General features: G+C 33.9%; 1 protein-coding gene across 1 annotated transcript in view; it reads left to right on the top strand.

Annotated features, from left to right (window-relative positions):
• ANK3 (ankyrin 3) overlaps positions 1 to 20,026 on the top strand; it is a 202,674-nt gene that overhangs the window by 170,796 nt on the left and 11,852 nt on the right. Inside the window, exons 36-43 of the mRNA XM_023754603.1 lie at positions 183 to 257; positions 3,376 to 3,507; positions 4,388 to 4,531; positions 7,412 to 7,720; positions 8,000 to 8,087; positions 10,575 to 10,953; positions 12,633 to 12,683; positions 14,420 to 14,506. Of these exons, the coding sequence (XP_023610371.1) occupies positions 183 to 257; positions 3,376 to 3,507; positions 4,388 to 4,531; positions 7,412 to 7,720; positions 8,000 to 8,087; positions 10,575 to 10,953; positions 12,633 to 12,683; positions 14,420 to 14,506 (1,265 nt within the window). The remainder of the gene's footprint in view (positions 1 to 182; positions 258 to 3,375; positions 3,508 to 4,387; positions 4,532 to 7,411; positions 7,721 to 7,999; positions 8,088 to 10,574; positions 10,954 to 12,632; positions 12,684 to 14,419; positions 14,507 to 20,026) is intronic.

Below are 20,026 nucleotides of genomic sequence, written 5' to 3'. Positions count from 1 at the left end.
CTGATGCAGGTGAAAACCAAGTGAGTCCTGTGGAAAGAGGTGTTCATGTAGGTGATTAGGACACATTTAAGTGTACAGTGTTAGCATTAGTCTCTCTGTAAAATCTGAGTACTGCTCAAAGCAATTTTCCAGTATCCTGTTTTTCTTGATGATTATTTTAATTAAGAAATTGTAAATCGTAGGTCCACAGAGTCCATGTGAACGGACAGATATCAGGATGGCAATAGTAGCCGATCACCTGGGACTTAGTTGGACAGGTAAGTGTGTATAAACCAGAATGAAACAGATAGTTTCTTAAATTCTTTGTCTTATTCACAGGCGGTTCTTTATAAAAAAAAAACAAGCAATGAGTAAAAAATATAATAATTCTACCTACCCAGAAATAATTACTGGTAGTACTGTATACTGTGTTTTTCAAGGCTTTTCCTATGCATATTCACTGAAGAATATAAATTTAAATCTTAATTTCACCTTGATTGTAAGCACTTTCTCACAATGCCATTTCTGGTAATATAGGATAACCTTTTATCTAATAGGAAATTTATTATGTGGCATAAAAGAAAATGTAGCTAAGGCCTATGACTTTTAAGTAATTTAAAAATTTTAAACATGCCAGAGTGGGAAACCTCTGGCCCGTGGGCTGTATAAGGCCTGTGAAATCATTTGGTCTGGCCCTGCCAAGGCATTAGGGGTGAGTTAATTGTTTGACCAAATACAGCAGGCTAATTTTTAAATTGATAATTTTGTATAGCTTGAGAATGATGTTATAAATAACCAAATGGCCCTTGGCAGAAAAAGATTCCCCACCCCTGGTTTATGCCCTTAGAGCAGCTCTCTCAGGCAACAGTTAAATTAATCCATGCCTGGGTTTAAAAAAATTTAATCATTCATGAGTCATCTTCACAATTTTTATGATATACACATTATTTAGCTGATAGTTGTAAATTGACTCCATTTTACGCTCAAATATTTATTTAAAGGAAAACTTATATCACTTTGATAATGGAAAACAAGGATTATTTTCAATAATTACATAAGCAAGAAAACAAAGGAATGATGATAAATTTAAATTTTTAATTAAAATTTTAAAAAATAGTGAAATGAATGGAATTATTTATTTATGCAGAAAAGGAATATTCTGTAGGTTGAGTGCTGTTTATATATACTCCTCTTTTTAAATTCATAGCCATAAAACATAATAGTTTTAAAATGTCAATTATTGTCATAGCTAAAGTCATCTTGCATACCATCAGTGACATACATCTAGACTCAGGGAAATAATTATCTATGCTGTTAAAAGGGAGAGTATGAAAGTAGTTCATATAAATAATTTTCCTTTGACTGCCATAAGTCCCTCCCCCTCCTACATATTGAACCCTTTTCTCTCTTTCCACCCAGTCCTTGCTCTCAGACATATAGCTAATCCCCAGGAGGCTGGTGATGGTCTGAGTAATCCCTTGCAGGTTGAGAATTAATAGCAATCCGTTGTATGTAAACATTTGCTAACATAAAATTAAAGATAGTATTTATATTTTACCATAGGACACTATAATCTGAAAATAAAGTGGAGCCATTGTTGATTTTGCAGTATTGTATGCCCATAACTATTAGATTATTTCCCATAAGCAAATCCAGTTCTCTGCCAGAGTAAATTTTTGGAGAAAATGTGATGTAAGAATAGACAGACATAAAGCCATAAAACGCTAAAGTTCTTAGTGGCAATGTGTCTTAGCTTGCATCGAGTCTAGACAAATGATACAGCTCAGTTATGAGAGCTTGTTGGGCAGTAAGTAAGTTGTCTTAAAACACAGATGAAAAACTTAAAAACAAATTTAACTTTTTAAATTTGAATTCCTATAGGATAATAAAGATTATTAGGAAAATTAGCATTTAGAAGAACAAAATTTAAATCTGTCCATTAGAATCACTGTTAAGTAATCTTAATGAACTTTGATTTTTTTATAAAATGCTCTTTTAAATGTTATATTAACTATGCAACTTACTGCTTTTTTATTTGCAAGTACATAGTTTCTACAAAATTAAATATTCTCTGATCTTGATTTTAATGGCTAAACAATAACAACCAATAGAGATACTTTATACAATGATGTTGTTCTAACTGTGGGTCACTAGTGAGTCATAGAATCAATTCATGCTTTGGTTATGTTTTTAAATGGAATAGAATGGTAAAGAACACATCTGTGTATTATATGTATTAAGGCTAGTTTTGCTCCATAAAGATCAGTTTCATTTATAGCAACACCAAGATATACAATATATTTCTTATTGTAGGTTCTGATCAAAATAGTTTGCAAGCCCCTGCACTGCATTACATTAATTAACTCTTTTGTTCAACACTTGGATCGTTTTCAGTTTTTCAGTAGTACAAGCCTACAATGAACATTCTATGTATGTAAATCATTATGTACAACCCTAAGTATTGTCAAGATCGATCTCTAAAAGTAAAATCACGTGATCAAAGGATATGGACTTTTTTTGAGCCTCCGAATGCATTTTGACAAATTGCTGGAAATATGATGGTCTAACCACTATGCTATATACCTGAAACTAACACAAAATAATACTGAATGTAAAAATATATATCCTTTTGATTAAATAAAAAATAGCCAATATAAAAAAATTTAAGCAGGATAGAATCTTGAACAATTCCTTTTCCATGGAAGGATATTTTTACCATTCCTTACTTTTTATACTTATTTAAGGTACTACGTGCCTAATAAATCCTTTTTTAATTATACAAAAAAATAAGTCTTCTCATCTTTGACTTCTACCTTTCCCTCTACTAAACCAGCCACTACTACTCATACATATCTTCCCAAAGACACTCTCAGCATAAACAAGATTGAGTGTATACATCTAGATGGATAGAAAGTTATCTCCCTTTATTTTGTATACATGTGGCAGCATATCATACACGGTGATCTGTCCTGGAGTCTTCCCTTAGCCTCCAAAGTGAAGTTCATGCAACTTGATGACATATAGAGTAGAATGTTAAGTGAGTAAAAGATGTACCTCATGAAGACTGCCTAGGGAAAACACCAGCATCTCTTGTGCCGTATATTTATGAACTGTATATCCCTTGTACGAAGTTTGCTCGAATTGAAAGAATAATTTGGCTGAATTAAAAGAATCCAGCAAATCTTTCTGCAGATCAATAAACTATATAATCTAATTGTAACTAAGAGTTCAATCACAGCCTATGTAGGATCACTACTTTCCTGAGAAATCAAGTATATAATGATTATTGTCCAAGGCTGTACTTAGGTTTTACTGTAAAATTCTTTTCTTTTTAAATGAAATATATGTGATAAAAGTATAATACAAAATCTAAGTAACTCTTTTTCTTTTCTACAGAACTGGCAAGGGAACTGAATTTTTCAGTGGATGAAATCAATCAAATACGTGTGGAAAATCCAAATTCTTTAATTTCTCAAAGCTTCATGTTATTAAAAAAATGGGTTACCAGAGATGGAAAAAATGCTACAAGTATGCTAAAATTATACTACTTTAACTTTCATAACTGCATAAATCCAATATTTTCTATAAGTCTACTGTTAATAACATCAGAGTAATCAAAAAGTGGTAGCAGGTCTTTTGAAATTATATTAGTTTAGTGCAAATATTCTAACCTATCTTTAGGAAGCTTTCAGAAAGCAAATAGTAGGGAATTTTTTTGCGTTTCTGTCTGAAGTTCTCTCTGTGACCATTAAAAGTGAAAATGTAATTCTAACTGTTAAATTGTGGGGTGGTAGGCAAACACTTATGAAGTTACTGCTATGGTCAGAGATGGATGTGCAGGGAAGTAGAGAAAAATAGGATCAAATTAGGGGATCAAATCATTGTACACAGTTTGGTCTGTGGTGGCAGAGAATTCTCTAATATTGTTGGGTTTTGTTTTATTGTGGGTGGCATAGAGGGGTGCTATACTATGACAAGTGCCAACCCACAACAATGTGCAATAAGTTATTGTAAGGTCAGCCTGATTTTAGTAAGTCATTAAATTGCTAAGCATCAGATATGAGGGCGACCTATTTTGACAGTCTGAAAGGAGAGGAACATGTTTAAAATTTTATGATATCCCCTTATAACTAAAAGGAATGTAGCTATTTTGGGGCTCATCTGCTCTGCATCTTACAATGGAATGAATGTTGCTGTCTTCAAGCACAGCTTTATCGGGTGATTCTTAAGACCCTTACAAATCTTCCCAGGAGTGGCCAGTTTTCTGAGCCCTCTGGTTTTCAGAGCTGCAATAAAGAAGAGCTGAAATATCAGCAGGGTCGCAAAAGCTGTCTTTGTGTGGATATTGTGATGACTGAAAGAAATAATTTCCTTGGATTTTCAACCTTTTTTTTCCCCTCCTTTTCAGCTGATGCCTTAACTTCGGTCTTGACAAAAATTAATCGAATAGATATAGTGACTCTGCTAGAAGGACCAATATTTGATTATGGAAATATTTCAGGCACCAGAAGTTTTGCTGATGAGAACAATGTTTTCCATGACCCTGTTGATGGTAATTGAATCCAGTGTTCATATTTATTTAATCATTTGATAAAATTTGCAAGTGCACTAAAACAAGGAAGTCAGTTAAACCAGCTAAATGATGATTTGCTTGACTTAATTTCTCATTTTCACAGCATTTTTTCTGCCAGAGTCTGCAAATATATACTCTGATAGACCAAATGATAAATATGTTATGTAAAATATGAACAATGAGATATAAAAGCATATGTTATCTGAAGAATTCTATTTCAAATATTTTATGTGACCAAATGGGAAAAAGTTTAATATCTAGCTAGACACTACACAGTTTTTGTCATTTTCACATTAACCTTAAAAACTAGTGAATTAGCTTATTGTATATAGACAAAACCAAATTGCAAGCTGTTTTACCGAGTAAGTAAGGTATTGGGTCAAGTTTAAGCATATAGTATACAAATTGTTAAGTAAAATGCTGAATTACTGTTTTGGGACCCAGTATTTAAGTATGTACTGAAAAAGTCTAATGTGTCACTCAAAAAGTATTTTAGTTATTTAGCATTATTTTATCGTTGTGTGCTATTTATTTGTTGGGGGGGGAACCCTACTTGATATATAGTTTATAAAAGGCAGCGTAATTTCTATTCAATGAGCATATATGTCTCTAATAACATAATTTGTCTTTTACATTAGCTTCATTTATAGATATTGTAATTTTTCCTTCATTATGTAAATTTGGGCTTTTTTCATAAAAGTATTAAGAAAAGCATAACATATCTTATGTTTTTCAAGATGCTCATCTTCCTTCACAAATGGAATTTATTCCTAGAATGAATTTAGAGTAAAAATGTTGATGATGGTGTGGAGGCAGGAAGAAGGACTAGGGATATTTTTTCACTATTCCATGTTTTGGAAAATATGATGATTCTTTTTCCAGTTTTAACCAGAAAAGTTAGACTAACAAGAATCAATAACTTCTAATTCTGCATGTTATGTGATAAAAGTTCTCAAAGTCAACAGAAAATTTAAAGGATACCATAACATAAGAATTATGGGTATTAATGTCAAAAGTGGTTTCTCTTTAAGTTTATAAACACCAGAGAATCTTGGGGAAAAGCTCGCTTTAAAGCCTTATCTTATATGTGAAACCATGTATTGGTACTAAAGACGTATCATGTTATATCAATTGATGAATTATTGCCAAATTATAGAATCTTTTAATATTCTTTGTTGGGAAAATTTTTAAGCACAGTAGCTCTAATACACAAGATCACCAGGAAACAATGGACGTATTCAATGGAATTGAAAACTACATTTAATTTTAACATTTTAAAATCAGAATAGGGAAATTTAGGGATATGTGTATTAAATAAATATCACTTGTGCAGATTATAAACCTCAGCTAATCTTAGCCAGCTTTTCAACAAGATTCTGGTCTACAGGTGACCATAATAGGAAAATATTCACTTACCTATAGTGATCTGAATTCACAATAAAAGTTAAGTTGGTATTTACCTTGGACTGATGGAAAAATGAGGCTTTAGTTTTGTAGACTAATAATTCAGAAAATGTGCTGGGTTGCATTGTGTGTTGTTTTTTTCCTGTCTCTCCTCTTTGTTGAAATTCTGTAAAACTTCCTTTCCTCACCATGACCAGACCAGTGTTGACTTTTCTCTCTGCTCAAAGAGAAAAATACTCCCTTAGCCCATGCAGCACAGCTTAAAACATGAGACCTGCTCCCTCCGTCCCCTCTATGTAGTCTGGTTAATAAACCTCCGTGTTTCATAGCCTTGTCGTGGATGTTCAGACCTCTTTGCAGATGGTTTTCCTCCTGTCTCTGTTGTACCATTTCCTTTTTCTCTTTATTTGATTCATGGTTCTGAGTGGACCCATCTCACCAAGTTTACCAAAATGTCCATATACACCGTAGCCCTTTCATCTCTGACACATTATGACACTTGAAAATTTACATGGAGTCTTTTCTACTTTATCTGCTTTTTAAATCCTTTTCCTAACATGGTTTTAGATTGTTTTCCCCAAAATCTAATAATCATTTCTTTCCAAATATTAAATTCATTTTTCTTTGCTGTAAATTTCATGTGAAATAACTAAAAATTAGAGTTGGGTATAATCGCTCATTTGCACTGTTCTTAACACATTTCGTACCGCTCAGGAGTTTTCTCGTGTTTCGCGCACCATCTGTTAAGGACTGCTCACGAGTGTTCTCGTTTTTCACGCCCATGGAAAAAGGAGCAAATCTAGATACTTATGTAAATTTTGTTTGGTCCCTCTTCATAGAGGAAAATGTTTTACACAGTACCATACGTTAAAGTACTAGGAACTTTAATTGTTTAATTGTTTTTGTAAATAAAAATGTTACAATTATTGAAAAACACCTAAAGTGCATTATGATGATTTAAATAACGTGCAGTTTGCCCAAAAACGTGCAGTCCCTGGCGTATGTCTTAGAGATTTCTATGCGGTACGCAATGTGTTAAAATAAGTTATAATTATAAAAATTGGTTTCTTGTGGCTTGCTGTATTTAATCCACCAAAATATGGATTTTACATGCTAAAAGTTGAATGATAATAAATTTGGCCATGGAATAAATGTATCTTATATGGTGGCAAATAACTTTATATTAGATTACATTAATCTGTGTATTTAAGTCATTGTATTAAAATTACCAAAATTGATAAACAGTCTATATCTTAATTAATATCCTATCTTATTATAGTTTGCACTAGCCTTTTATTTCATTGTATTACATTTAATTGAACTAAACCAATAAATTTATCATTCTGTAATTCATCATACATTTTCATACCTGATATAATTTAAGTCATTCCATGTGTTTTTGTTTGATGTGTTCGTAATTCATTCCAGTCAGTCCAAATGTACTGTCTTCCATAGGTTATCCTTCCCTTCAAGTGGAACTGGAAACTCCCACAGGGTTGCACTACACACCACCCACCCCTTTCCAGCAAGATGATTATTTTAGTGATACCTCTAGCACAGAATCTCCCCTTAGAACCCCCAGTAGACTGAGTGATGGGCTAGTGCCTTCCCGGGGAAACGTAGAGCATTCAGCAGATGGACCTCCAGTTGTAACTGCAGAAGACACTTCCTTAGAAGACAGCAGACTTGAAGACTCAATGCCTATAACAGAAATGCCCGAAGCAGTCGATGTAGATGAGAGCCAGTTGGAGAATGTTTATCTGAGTGAGTATCCTCGATACCTTGGAAGTATGGCTGGGGTCCCAAAAGATGTTAAACCAGCAGAGCCACTGAAACATACTAGAAAAGTCAGAGTCAGCTCTGAGCAGCAAGAGAAAGGAAAATCTGGTCCTGATGAGGAGATGACAGAAGAAAAACTCAAATCTCTATTTGAGGACATTCAACTTGAAGAAGGAGTAGATTCTGAGGAGATGACAGAAGAAAAAGTACAGGCTATTCTTAAACATGTTCAGCAAGCAGAACTGGAAATGTCTTCAATTACAGGTTGGCAGAATGAGACCAGTGGAAACCTAGAGTCCCCGGCTCAAGCTCGAAGAATAACTGGTGGGTTACTAGATCGACTGGATGACAGGTATGGCTGCTTCAGAAAAAGGAAAATGAAACAGGTTACATATTAGTAGTTTAAATATGTGCTTTTCAGCAATTCCTCTTTTTCTACATGACCATTCCAGTTTGGGGATAATACATGCTTTAAAGGTTGGTTCATTTGCTAATCTGGAGAGGGAAAATTACATTAAGCGCAAATATAATTCTTAAAACTATTGACAGCCTGAGGGAAATGCAGAAAGTTTGAAATACATGCCAAAGATTGATGTACATTTTACTTTAGAAGACTACTCTTTTCACATAGCCAGTAATTAATGCTCATTCAAAAGAATATAATAAATTCCAAGTTTTTTAAAGAAATATAAACATATGTAGGCTTATTATACAAATTTTAAAAATACAGATTTATAAAAAATCAATGCAACCCCACAATCTAACAATAACCACCATTAAAATTTTGGTGGATTTTTTTTTTTGCATACATATTTTAAAATGTCTTAACAGAAAATGCAAAGAAAAAGAAAAGTCATCTGTCTTTCTACCATACTAAGAAAACACATTTTTATATAATAACCTTTTTTCTACATGAGTGTTTTACGTGATTTGAAATATAGTATATGTACCATTTTTTTTTAGAGAGAGAGGAAGGGAGAGGGAAACATTGATGAAAGAGAAACATCGACTGCCTCCTGCACATGCCCCAGTGGGGACTGAGCCCGCAACTGGGGCATGTGCCATGACCAGGAATCTAACCAGTGACCTCTTGGTTCATGGGTTGGTGCTCCACTGAGCCACACTGGCTAGGCAGTATATGTAATTCTTTAGCCCAAATAATTTTGCCATGATTGAAATTTGTTTATATCCAATGTAATTCCCTAATTATGAATCTGATTCTTTTTATGGTGGCCTTACTCTAGAAAGGTGGGAGTTTAATGTCCTCCAGACATTGATTCAAATCTCACCATCATTAGGTTTGCACTTTGTGACTTTGGATGAATTTCTAAGCTCTAAGAATGTCACTTCAATCAGCTTTAAAAATAAGAATGACTACTTTCCTCAAACAGGTTTATATATTGAAAAAGAAAGCTTGTAGCATGCATACCAAATGACTGATGCAAATAGTCTGTTAGTAATATTTTTTTATTTACACATCAGACATTTTACTTCAATGGCAACTAATGATAAACTTAAGTTGGATGCAAAAAACAGATTATTTCATAACCAAATTTAATATTTTCATCTTACTAAGCCTCTTGCTCCATAAAATTCCCAAAGGTGAAGTTTACAAAACTTTTTTTGCAGAATGGTAGCATCAATGAGTTCTGTGTTCACCCTACCAAAGAGCCAAGACAATAAAGAACACTACTTCTGATGTCTACATTCAGATACAGTCGTATAGTTTATGGTTGTAGTTATGTTATAGAACAGTGGTTCTCAACCTCCCCATGTTGTGGTGACCCCCAATTTCATTGTTACAAATTGAACATAATTAAAGCATAGTGATTAATCACAAAAACAATATGTAATTATATATGTGTTTTCCGATGGTCTTAGGCGACCCCTGTGAAAGGGTCGTTCGACCCCCCAAAGAGGTCGCGACCCACAGTTATAGGATCATCACAATGTGCTGGAACCATTTGTCCTTACACAAACAGAATAGGGTATGCTATTGATATTTTTGATAACTGTGTTTAGATAATCAATTTGATTACAAATGTACACATACACATACTTACATATATATACATAATAATATGTTATACATATAAAACATTGCAATAGTTATTGCCTTCAGAAGTCTATGGGTAATAAGCAAAGACACTAAACACAATACACAAGCTACAAAAAGTCTATACTGAAATGACTAAAACTTAGAAATCACTTTTTTTAAGTACTGGAAGAGAAAGATTTTTAATAGTTGAAAGAAAAATAGTTCTCACAGGAAGTAAAAGCAGTGGGTGAGCACCAGTCAGTGTCAGCAGAGATCAGGGGCATAGAAAGATGGGAGCGAGAAAGAGAATTATAGTTGGAAACTTGGTAGCAGGAATCATAATTGGAAACACAAAGACTGGAATTTGGGGTTCTAGGGGATGCCAGAGCTCTCATCACAGGAATTCATTTTGTGCCTTAGCAGGTTTTTCACTGGCAGTATAAAAGCATTTTGAGATATCCTCCTCTTTTAAATTAGTGGGTCTGGAACTCTGAGCGGTCCATGAACTGCTCAGGATTGCTTTTTAAGATATAGAATTCAAGCGGCTATAGAAGTGCAATCAAACAAAACACAAACAATGACAGCATAGCTAGCCAGCTTGGGAGCTGCCTGGAGCCTACATAGCACCTCCTCACCCCCACACCCAGGACTGCCCCTCACAGTTTGAAATCCAGTGAGCAGAGTTCTCAGGCCTTTCTATTTTATGCCTTCAAATGTATTTCAAAACATAGTAGTTAAAAATTTAGACCCATTTCCAGCCATGTGTTACCATTGTAAATTTCTACATTTTACCTTTTACAGCCCAGACCAATGTAGAGATTCCATTACCTCATATCTCAAAGGAGAACCTGGGAAATTTGAAGCAAATGGGAACCATGCAGAAGTCACTCCAGAAGCAAAGACGAAATCTTACTTTCCAGAATCCCAAAATGATGTAGGCAAACAGAGTACTAAGGAAACTCTGAGACCAAAACCACACGGATACGGTCGTGTTGAGGAACCAGCATCATCACTAGCAGCATATCAGAAATCTCTCGAAGAAACCAGCAAGTTTGTAATGGAGGAGCCTAAACCCTGTGTGCCTGTCGGAATGAAAAAGATGAGTAGGACTTCTCCTGCAGATGGCAAGCCAAGGCTTAACCTCCACGAAGAAGAGGGGTCCAGTGGGTCTGAGCCAAAGGTACGTCGCCTTTATTCAGAATGCTGTCCTTTAAACTGAAGGTATTGATGCTTCACTTCCTCTGATTAATGTTGTAGCATTGACCCAAGGTTCTTTGCTATTTCCAAATTATAAATGTGTGACCAAAAATTATAACACTCATGTTGGGGGTAAAGGAAGTTCTGAGTAAAACATAAGCTATTTGATCATATCGTCCGTCATTCATAGGGTAGGAAAAAGAAATAACCATCTCGTTGGCCATTTTTCAGATTTTAGAGATATTGAGTAACCAGCTTAAGGTCCAGTATTATTTTGTCTGGGATTTAAGTTTCCTAACTCCCAATCCGATCTTCTTTCCTATGCAAGGAGGGTAATTGTTCTGACCCTTTCTGGTTCTTTTGCATAAAGTTTATAACACACAACCCATCTAAAAGTTCTACCCTGTAAGGTCAGTTGTCTGAAAGTGTGTCTGAAAGTGTGCTTTAAAAATTGAAGAAACATACTTCCCAAGCCTAAAATGATGTGTGTATATACCACTATTAGTTGACAGCATTTAGAAATTTAAAGTAAGAAGTATCATTTTAATAATTTTATATCTAAGTTGATAATTATCTTAATTTGTTTTTAATAATTTTAAAACCTACTGCCACAGAATTATTTGCTTGCTCTTTGTACTTGTATGTTTTGGTGATACTATCTTAATAGTTTTTTATTCATTGAGGTTTTATCATTTTTAGGTATTTTAAAAAATTAAATTGAAATTATGATTCAAAGATGGATATGAGAAAATAGAGCTGATTTTTTGTTGTTGTTCTCAAATGTTATGTCTTTTCATGAACTATGTAGTAGACATAGATTAAGAGTTATACATCTTTGGAATAGTAGCACTTCTCATTTTCCTTAAAACATCTAGTTTTATTTTGTCAAATAATGAGTCCATGATTAATATGAGGTTTAAAAATGTATAAATTCCCAATCACTCAGGAGCTAATTGTCAGCTTATTGACTAATATCTCTCCTTTTCCCTTCTGCAGACTATCTTTTGACCATTTTCCTGCTTGTTAAGAAGGAAAGGGAAAGGAAGTAAAATTGTCAGGTCTTTTTTCCACTTCTTTCCTGACAAGTGGGGTTTTGAATATCAATTTCTTTTAGTTAACTCTTAGTTTATGTAAGCAGTATGATTTTGAGTAAAATATTCCCTTTTAAAATGAGCCCACAGTTAGAAACATTAACATTATGGCATTTTAACTATGAACATTTATTGTGCAAAAGCCTATTAAAATCAATAGAAAGTACTAAAATCAAAGTATAAATAAGCACCTCTATGTGTGTACATGTGCATACAGATTGGCTATTGGAGAACCAAGGAGAAGGCATAAAGTCTTAACCCTGGAAGGAATCTCAGCTGAGTTCATCAGTAATGGAAAATAATCATACTAGGAAATGTTTGCAACATTTTTAATAAATGAGTTTATGCCTTTGGTATTGGTCACAGGTCCTACTCCAATGCGTAAAGGCTTAATGAGCATAAAAATTCATAATGGAGTTCAAGCTTCTGGTAGATATGAGCCTGACCTCACAAGAAATCCAAAGATGTTCGGATGGGTCTTTTGTGACTAGACCATAGGACAATAGCAACCAAGAGGTCATCTGATGTATGATTTCAGAAACAGCCCCCTTTTTGTTCCCTAAATAATCAGGTCAAAAGTCCGGGTGCAGCTCTTACACGAATGACTACCTGCTGTTACAAGGTAAAATTCTGTTCTTTTCCACCTCTTTCCATGCAGCAACCCATGGCCAGGAGTACTAAGAGAATTCCATTTGGCCTCTAGGTTAACACTGTTTACCAATTCCTAGCGAATTCTCCAAAAGGAATCCTGATGAGGTCCTACTACTACATTCTGTTACTCTTCATCTTAATATTAGCATAGACTCCAGGAAGAGAATGGAAACTAAAACATTGGCCAAATGGCCCCTTTTTATTTGTGAGGGGCTGGTCTTGGATGATGCTTGATAGGATTATGATATAATGTGACATCTAGATTTGTTACTAGTGTTTGCATTAGTATCTGTTCTTCTGCTTTTAAATTTACCCAAGGGAAGACTGTTCCCGTTAACAATTCCGTGTATGGTTAATCCTGACTGAATTCTCCCTTTGCCTCATCTAACCTACTTATCCTTGAATGCTGATTAGTACTTCTTTTCTTTCACAATATGAATTCCTCTTACCTCTTTCTGCCTTTTGGAACTATTGCAGGGCCTTCTTTCATAATATTAGGTCATTTTAAGTGTCCTGAATTTATGGTCCTTTTCTAATGAACTTTAAAAAGTAATAGGAAACTTAGCAACCAATATATTTGCAAAGAGTAAGAAACTCAAAAACTGTTTCCATTTGACACTATGTATTATTCAGTAGGATGTTTTGTTCACGTGAACTTTCCCACAAAGTCAAGATTGATATTATATTTTTATATATTTGTTAAGTTTACCTTTGGTGAATATGGCCTACTGTATTATCTATTTGACTAACGTTTTATTAATCATTTTAGCTAGCACTTATACCTCCCATAACAATTTTACTTATTTTGATATTTCTAACTACAACTTCTAACTCCAGTACTATCAAATTTTAGGTAATTAGTAAACTTAGAAAATAAAATTTCAGAATTCCATCAATAAAATCATTCAGTAAATATTTTTCACTATGACATTTAATTAAAAGCCAAAGATATTTTTCCCTTTGAAATATGAAATTTTTGCCACTTGGAAGTTTTTTTCATATTCCTATCCTTATTGCCTAAAAAGTATCATTTGTTTAGTTACTGTATTCTGTTTATACCATGATCTTGTCTGTCAGATGTTTTTTTCTATTCTAATTTCATATCAGTTCTTTAAAGAAGACCTCATATTTTGACATGTTTTACATTATTCCTTCATTTATTTGAATAAACTCTTACTAGGTACCAATTATGCTTATATAAATTCTTATAAATTTGTCAAATCTGACCAAAATTTCATAAAAATCAAATACCATGCCTTTTTCTGTAGATTAACTGAAACATGGCTTGAACTATAAGATTATACATTTAAGTCAAATGTATATAGACTTAAAACTAGTTAAAATTAATATTAATGTTTCTTCAAACTAATAATTAGTAGCATGTACTTTCTGATGCCAAAAATTGTTATTTTTAATATTTTATCATTTATTTACCTTGGTCTTATATATATATATGCAGGTAAAGACCAAAGTAATTAGATTCACACACTTATGCATAAATACATACATAGAGTAGTTTCACTTAGAATCCTGCTCAAAATTTTCTTTCACTTAAATTTTTAAAAACATTTTCACAAATATACATCATGATTTTCCTTAGAGGAGGGAAAACCAGCAAGTAAAAGTAATTCTTTTTTGATTTCCCTTCTCAGAATGTCTTTTATTTTAAATGTGATGGTAAAATTATGCTAAAAATACATTTATCAGGACTTGAAAAACAGTGAGAGTGATTCAAGCTCAGAGGAGGAACAGAGAGTCACTACCCGAGTTATTCGCCGGCGTTTGATTATAAAGGTATCCTGTAGCCAAATCATCATGGGCCATTGCTGTATTATTAGAAAGTCCTTTCTTGTGGTTTTGAAAATTCAGCATGCTTGATAACTAAATGGCTCGCTATGTGTTTGTCTGCACATTTGGAAGCTTATAAAAACAATAACAAAAGGGAAAACGTCATGTTGCTTGGTAGTGAGACCTGTGTTTGACCTGACAGTTGTAATTAATTTTATCTGAGAATTCTTGGGGAATTGTATCCTGCTTTCCCTGAAGAAGTGTTATATGTGTGAACAAAGATTCTATCTTGGTGAGAGAATAGCCCCTACCAAATGAAATGTTCAATGAAATCTCAGAGGCCGTAATGAGGGATGAGCTAAGAGGATTGAAAGGCTTCCTTCTCAGTCTCAAATTCCTTCTGCCTTCACAGTTTTTTAAGTGAAAACTAGTTTGTTTGTTTTTTATCAATGACTAGGAGTTTGATGTTATAGCCTGGATATATGACAATAAGGCAAATTAGGCAAAAACTTCTGAAATAGTTTTTTTAATTAAATTTATTCGGGGGACATTGGTTAACTGTATTGGTGATAGGCACACAATGCAATATACAGATGATGTATCATAGAATTATACACTTGAAGCCTGTATAATTGTATGAACCAACATCACCCCAATAAATGCAATAGGTTTTTAACTTGACAAAAATACAGCCTGATTTTTTTTTGTATGTTAAATTATAGGAAGCAATCTTTACTAGAAGTGAAAATCATAATCTCACCTGTTACAGCACAGTTGAATTAGTTGATTTCCCCCATAAAGGCCTTTTGAAGCACTGACCTTATGCGTGGGAAGGTCCAGCAGAATGTGTCTCAGTCTGCTGCTTGTCTTTATTACTGTCTTTAGCGAGATCTTTCTTGATGTTAAAATGATTGAGTGCAGAGAACTAGGAAGCTGTTTACAATACCCAGGCCTCCGAATGTGATCCAAATAACTTGAGGCTCTTTGGTTGGCAGCTCTAGAAAGAAAGGAAGGGAAATGTCTATTGAAAACCATTTGTCAAACTTACCCATTTCTAAAGTGTCAGGAGACTCAACAGAGAGCAGAGATGTTGGCTTAGGTATCCAAAAATTCTTAATCCTGCTGCTTGTACTTTTCATGTAGATCAGATTAAAGAAGAGAAGAAATCTGCTTAGTATAGTTTTTCAAAGACTGGAAGCATTAGAGAAGAAAATAAGGCCTTGTCTAAATTTTACATTATCCCCCAGTCAACCTTGAGCTCAATAGGGGGCTATCAAAAAGCATGACTCACTTCTTTGAAAATTCCGTATAGGCAAGCCAAATTCCTTATTGGGATCTAGCATATTTGTAAGTATTCAACTTGCTATCCATAAGTCCTCATAATCACTTCCCACACCTTTCTGGAATTGGAGGAAAGAAATAATTCAGTTTTCTGAAGGAGATAAAGCCATACTCTTTGCTCAGGCTTTGCTATTCTCATAATGTCTTCAAGAAATGGTATTTTAAAGTGAAACGTCTAGAAAAAGTGCACCAAATATAGTGTAACTTGCTTCTTCTTATGCTTAACATGTGACATATTCATGTTGCATCCAAACCCACCTATTGCTTTAGAATAGCTGCCATGATAGAAGCTGGCTCTCCTTTATATAAGAATGAGCAAAAATAGGTTTACAGTTGTAATACAAGAAAAAAATCTGTCACATATACTTACTGCTATACACATAAGTTTACCTACCCCTGTATAGGACAGAAGAAAAATAAGTTATCCTGCAAAAAAAATTGGGAGGGTAGAGAAAAAGAAATATTACTCTGAAGCAGGGGTCCTCAAACTTTTTAAACGGGGGGCCAGTTCACTGTCCCTCAGACCGTTGGAGGGCCAGACTATAGTTTTTTAAAAAAACTATGAACAAATTCCTATGCACACTGCACATATCTTATTTTGAAGTAAAAAAACAAAACGGGAACAAATACAATATTTGTATTTGCATGTGGCCCGCGGGCCGTAGTTTGAGGACCCCTGCAGTCTGAAGAATACAAAAACATCAAACCCTGTTCCCTATGTCAGTGAGTTATCTCTTTTGTTCTCCTAGCATTCTACAGGTGCATTTTAAAGTTAGCTTTTATTGGACTTATTATGTATTTGAACTTAATATATAGTTAATTCTATAATTCTATAAAATATATTAACTTTTTTATTAAGTTTAAAAGACCAAAATACACTATGATGTTGTAGTAGGCTCCATAAAATAGAGGAGTTAGTGTTCTCCCCAAATCCCTATTTCTTGAAGTCAGTGTAATTTTAGGGAGGTTGGGTGGAATCATCAGAGAATGGGTTTTAGAACAAGAGAAAGCATGGTATAAACAATAGAATCACTCAAGTTTTGAGAAATGTCTTTTGTATATGACAAATCAAAAGCTAAAAAATGGCTATAATTATAATTGGAAACTATGGGTATAACAAAAAAATATGTTACATATAGAAGAATCTTTCAAGTTAATATTTTTCTGTTCAGATTTTTGGGGCAGTTGAAAAGGGTCAGACTTCTATTGTTTTTCTCTTTACTCCTCTGTTAGTATCTTTCTAACGTAAAAGAGCTTGAGACCACAGTAGTATATGGTAAATGTGGCGTGGGAACCATCTTAGCAAAAACATAACATGAGAATGTTAGGCCCTAAAGGGATCATCAATACTAAAACCACTTCTTTTGCTAGATGACAAAACAGGATTGGAGACCAGTTGATTTATACAGAATCACAGCAGGGCAGAAGCAGTTCTGGGACCAGAACCTAATCTCTAGCCCTCCAGTGAAGCTTCTCCTACCACAATACTATATTCTTTCTCTTCCAGAACAAATAAAAAATAACTTTTCCTAGACTAAATTAGGCCTTTCTAGTGGCATGGAAGAGGGCACCATTGAACTATCTTTCCTGAAAACTATGGAGCTGGAATGCTAGGAATTTGACCTACTTCATGGAGGCTATCCACCTGGGACTATGTCAGCATATTTCGATTGTTTGCCACTTAAGTGTCAATATGTGCTCAGGATTCCATTACCAGAAGTCTAGGCAAATTTGTGTTCTTAGCAGTTCAACTTGTATAATAAGTGGGTTGAACGTATAATTTTATAATTTAAATTTAATATTTTTAAGTTGCTAAGGAATGAGTCAAATTAAACTCCCATTTATTTGGGGATCTTTTAAATTTTATAAACATATTTATTTCTATGTAATCTGACAATATCACAATGGTTTCAAATGCTTGAAAGCAATTTAAGTAAATTAATCAGTCCTATAAGCTTGTTTTACATTATTTGCTTAAAATTCAGTGATTAGAAAGGTAAAAGGTTTAAACTAACTCACAGCCCAACTATTGTAAAGTTTAGGAAAATTCAAATAACTGAAATTTCACTACATAGTTCAACTGTATTTTCATGTCTACTTTTGAAAATTTTTTTACCGATTTTCAGATTGAGTTTATATGTGTTTTTTCCCAAACCAAAAGTACATAAAGTTTGATTTCCCCATTCCATTGTCCAGCAGTAGCTACTGTTCATTAGCTTTAGATTTTTATGTACATGTACAACATCCTTTGCAAGTGGGCTTCTTAGAATATAAAAATGAGTTATACTGTATATATTGCTTAGTAACTTGCCAAGTTATGTGTGCGCCATATATATGATATCTACCCCCATTTTTTGGAAAGTTGAAGTTGTAATATTGTGTACATCAAAGCAAATTGGTACATTATATATAGTTAATTGTTCTTTCATTTTATTCAAAAAATTCAAGGAGGAATAAAAATTATAAAGTGTTTTGGCAGGGTTTTAAAGGGAAGTAATTAGTCTTCAGTAAGGTGGCCACCAGGGTTGACATATATATAATATAGATAGATAGATAGATAGATAGATAGATAGATAGATAGATACTGTATTTTTCCTTAGAAATAGGAAAGAGAAACAGTATGTGCTAGGGGAGGGTATTGCCAAAAATAATGCCATCAATAAGGGACAGGGGAATTTTGTTTACTTAACAGTACAAACTATTTCCAAGAACTTTAGAAACTAATTAGGGGTTATTTTCTCTCATTAAGGAGAAGCCCCAAAGACCTCTCCTTGATAACACTTGATTTCCAATATATTTGAAAAATTTTAAATGGATGATTTTTTAATGTATTTTTTGACTCCTTACTATCGTTCCTATCTTATCTAATCTACTTTAGTGAGTTTTTACATACTCAATTTATTTTGATCTTATTAAAGCATAATTGACTATACTTTATGGCCATTTAAGATTAAGAGATATACCTATACCTTTAATTTTACATCAATAGTATGAATTTTCACACTTGGAGTGCGGGTGAATTTCCCGCCAAAATATAAGATGGCTCTGTCTTTTGGTTTTGTTCCATCCACCAAAAGGGTGGATTACAAACAAATATTTGGTAATACGCAGTTACAATCGGCCCGAGTTTACACGTTTCCCGCACTCCACCGCAAATCTATATGAACCGAGTTAAAGACGGCTCCCGCGGAGTACGCGCAATTCACGCGAGCCGACTTAACTCGTTTCCCGCACTCCAAGTGTTCAGTAGGAAACAAAGAAAATCCTGCATACCAGAGTAGATCTCAACAGCCTATATGGTTTGTTACTTATAAGTAGGGCTTTGCTTTCTTCTAAGACTATTAATATAAATCAGTATACTTATATTTATAAGCATGTAGTGAATACATATAACTACTTCACATTTCTTTCAGAGACTGTCCAAACAGTTTAAAAATGAATTGGCATCTTTCCCCACAAAAGGGTCCATTCATGATATGTCCAATAGGATTCTGTTTTACTGTATTTTCCTGGGATTCTCTAACACTCTAAGAACTAGACATTTCCAAAAGTTAGCTCAAAAATATTCTATTTATTCATATTTAAACTATAGTGACATCTTTCATGACCTTTTATTAGCCTTTTCTACTATCTTTATGCTTTTACTTTTAAAATAAAATGGCTTTAATGACACCAACGATATTAAATATAAATAACACTCCCATAAAGATGTCTTGCAGATTTTAGTGCATTTAGTCATGAGTCCTCTACATTTCTCCAATCTCCTTCTCTCTGTTAAGTGTGTTAATTGAAATTAATCGTAAGCGAGATTCAAGGTGAACTAAATATGAGTAGCAAGAAACATCTTTTCTTTTCATCCCACCTTTAGACCACAGTGAGGTAAGATGAGTCGCATGTCCCACATGCTGTCACGACCTATGATCCCACAATCTATAAGAACACAAAGTCACTTTGTAAAAAGAAAGAATGAAAACAGAATATTGTTAGCAAAGCACAATAGTGTTTCTTCTTTACGCTTTTCATCATTTTAAACCAGAGCTGCCTTTCTACCTGTTACCACATAAAGCACTCATCAAGTTCTCCCACCATTGGCTGGCACTGACAAAATTATCAGAGCTACCTCTTCCGTGACAGTACCACTGAAAGGGCTAGAATCCTGGCTCTCCCAGAGATGCAGCGGTCTTT

This window comes from Myotis lucifugus, unplaced genomic scaffold (genome assembly GCF_000147115.1).
Source record: "Myotis lucifugus unplaced genomic scaffold, Myoluc2.0 scaffold_62, whole genome shotgun sequence".
Classification (NCBI taxonomy): domain Eukaryota; kingdom Metazoa; phylum Chordata; class Mammalia; order Chiroptera; family Vespertilionidae; genus Myotis; species Myotis lucifugus.
Note: the sequence above shows the minus strand (reverse complement) of the source record. Positions and strands in the feature narration are given on the sequence as shown.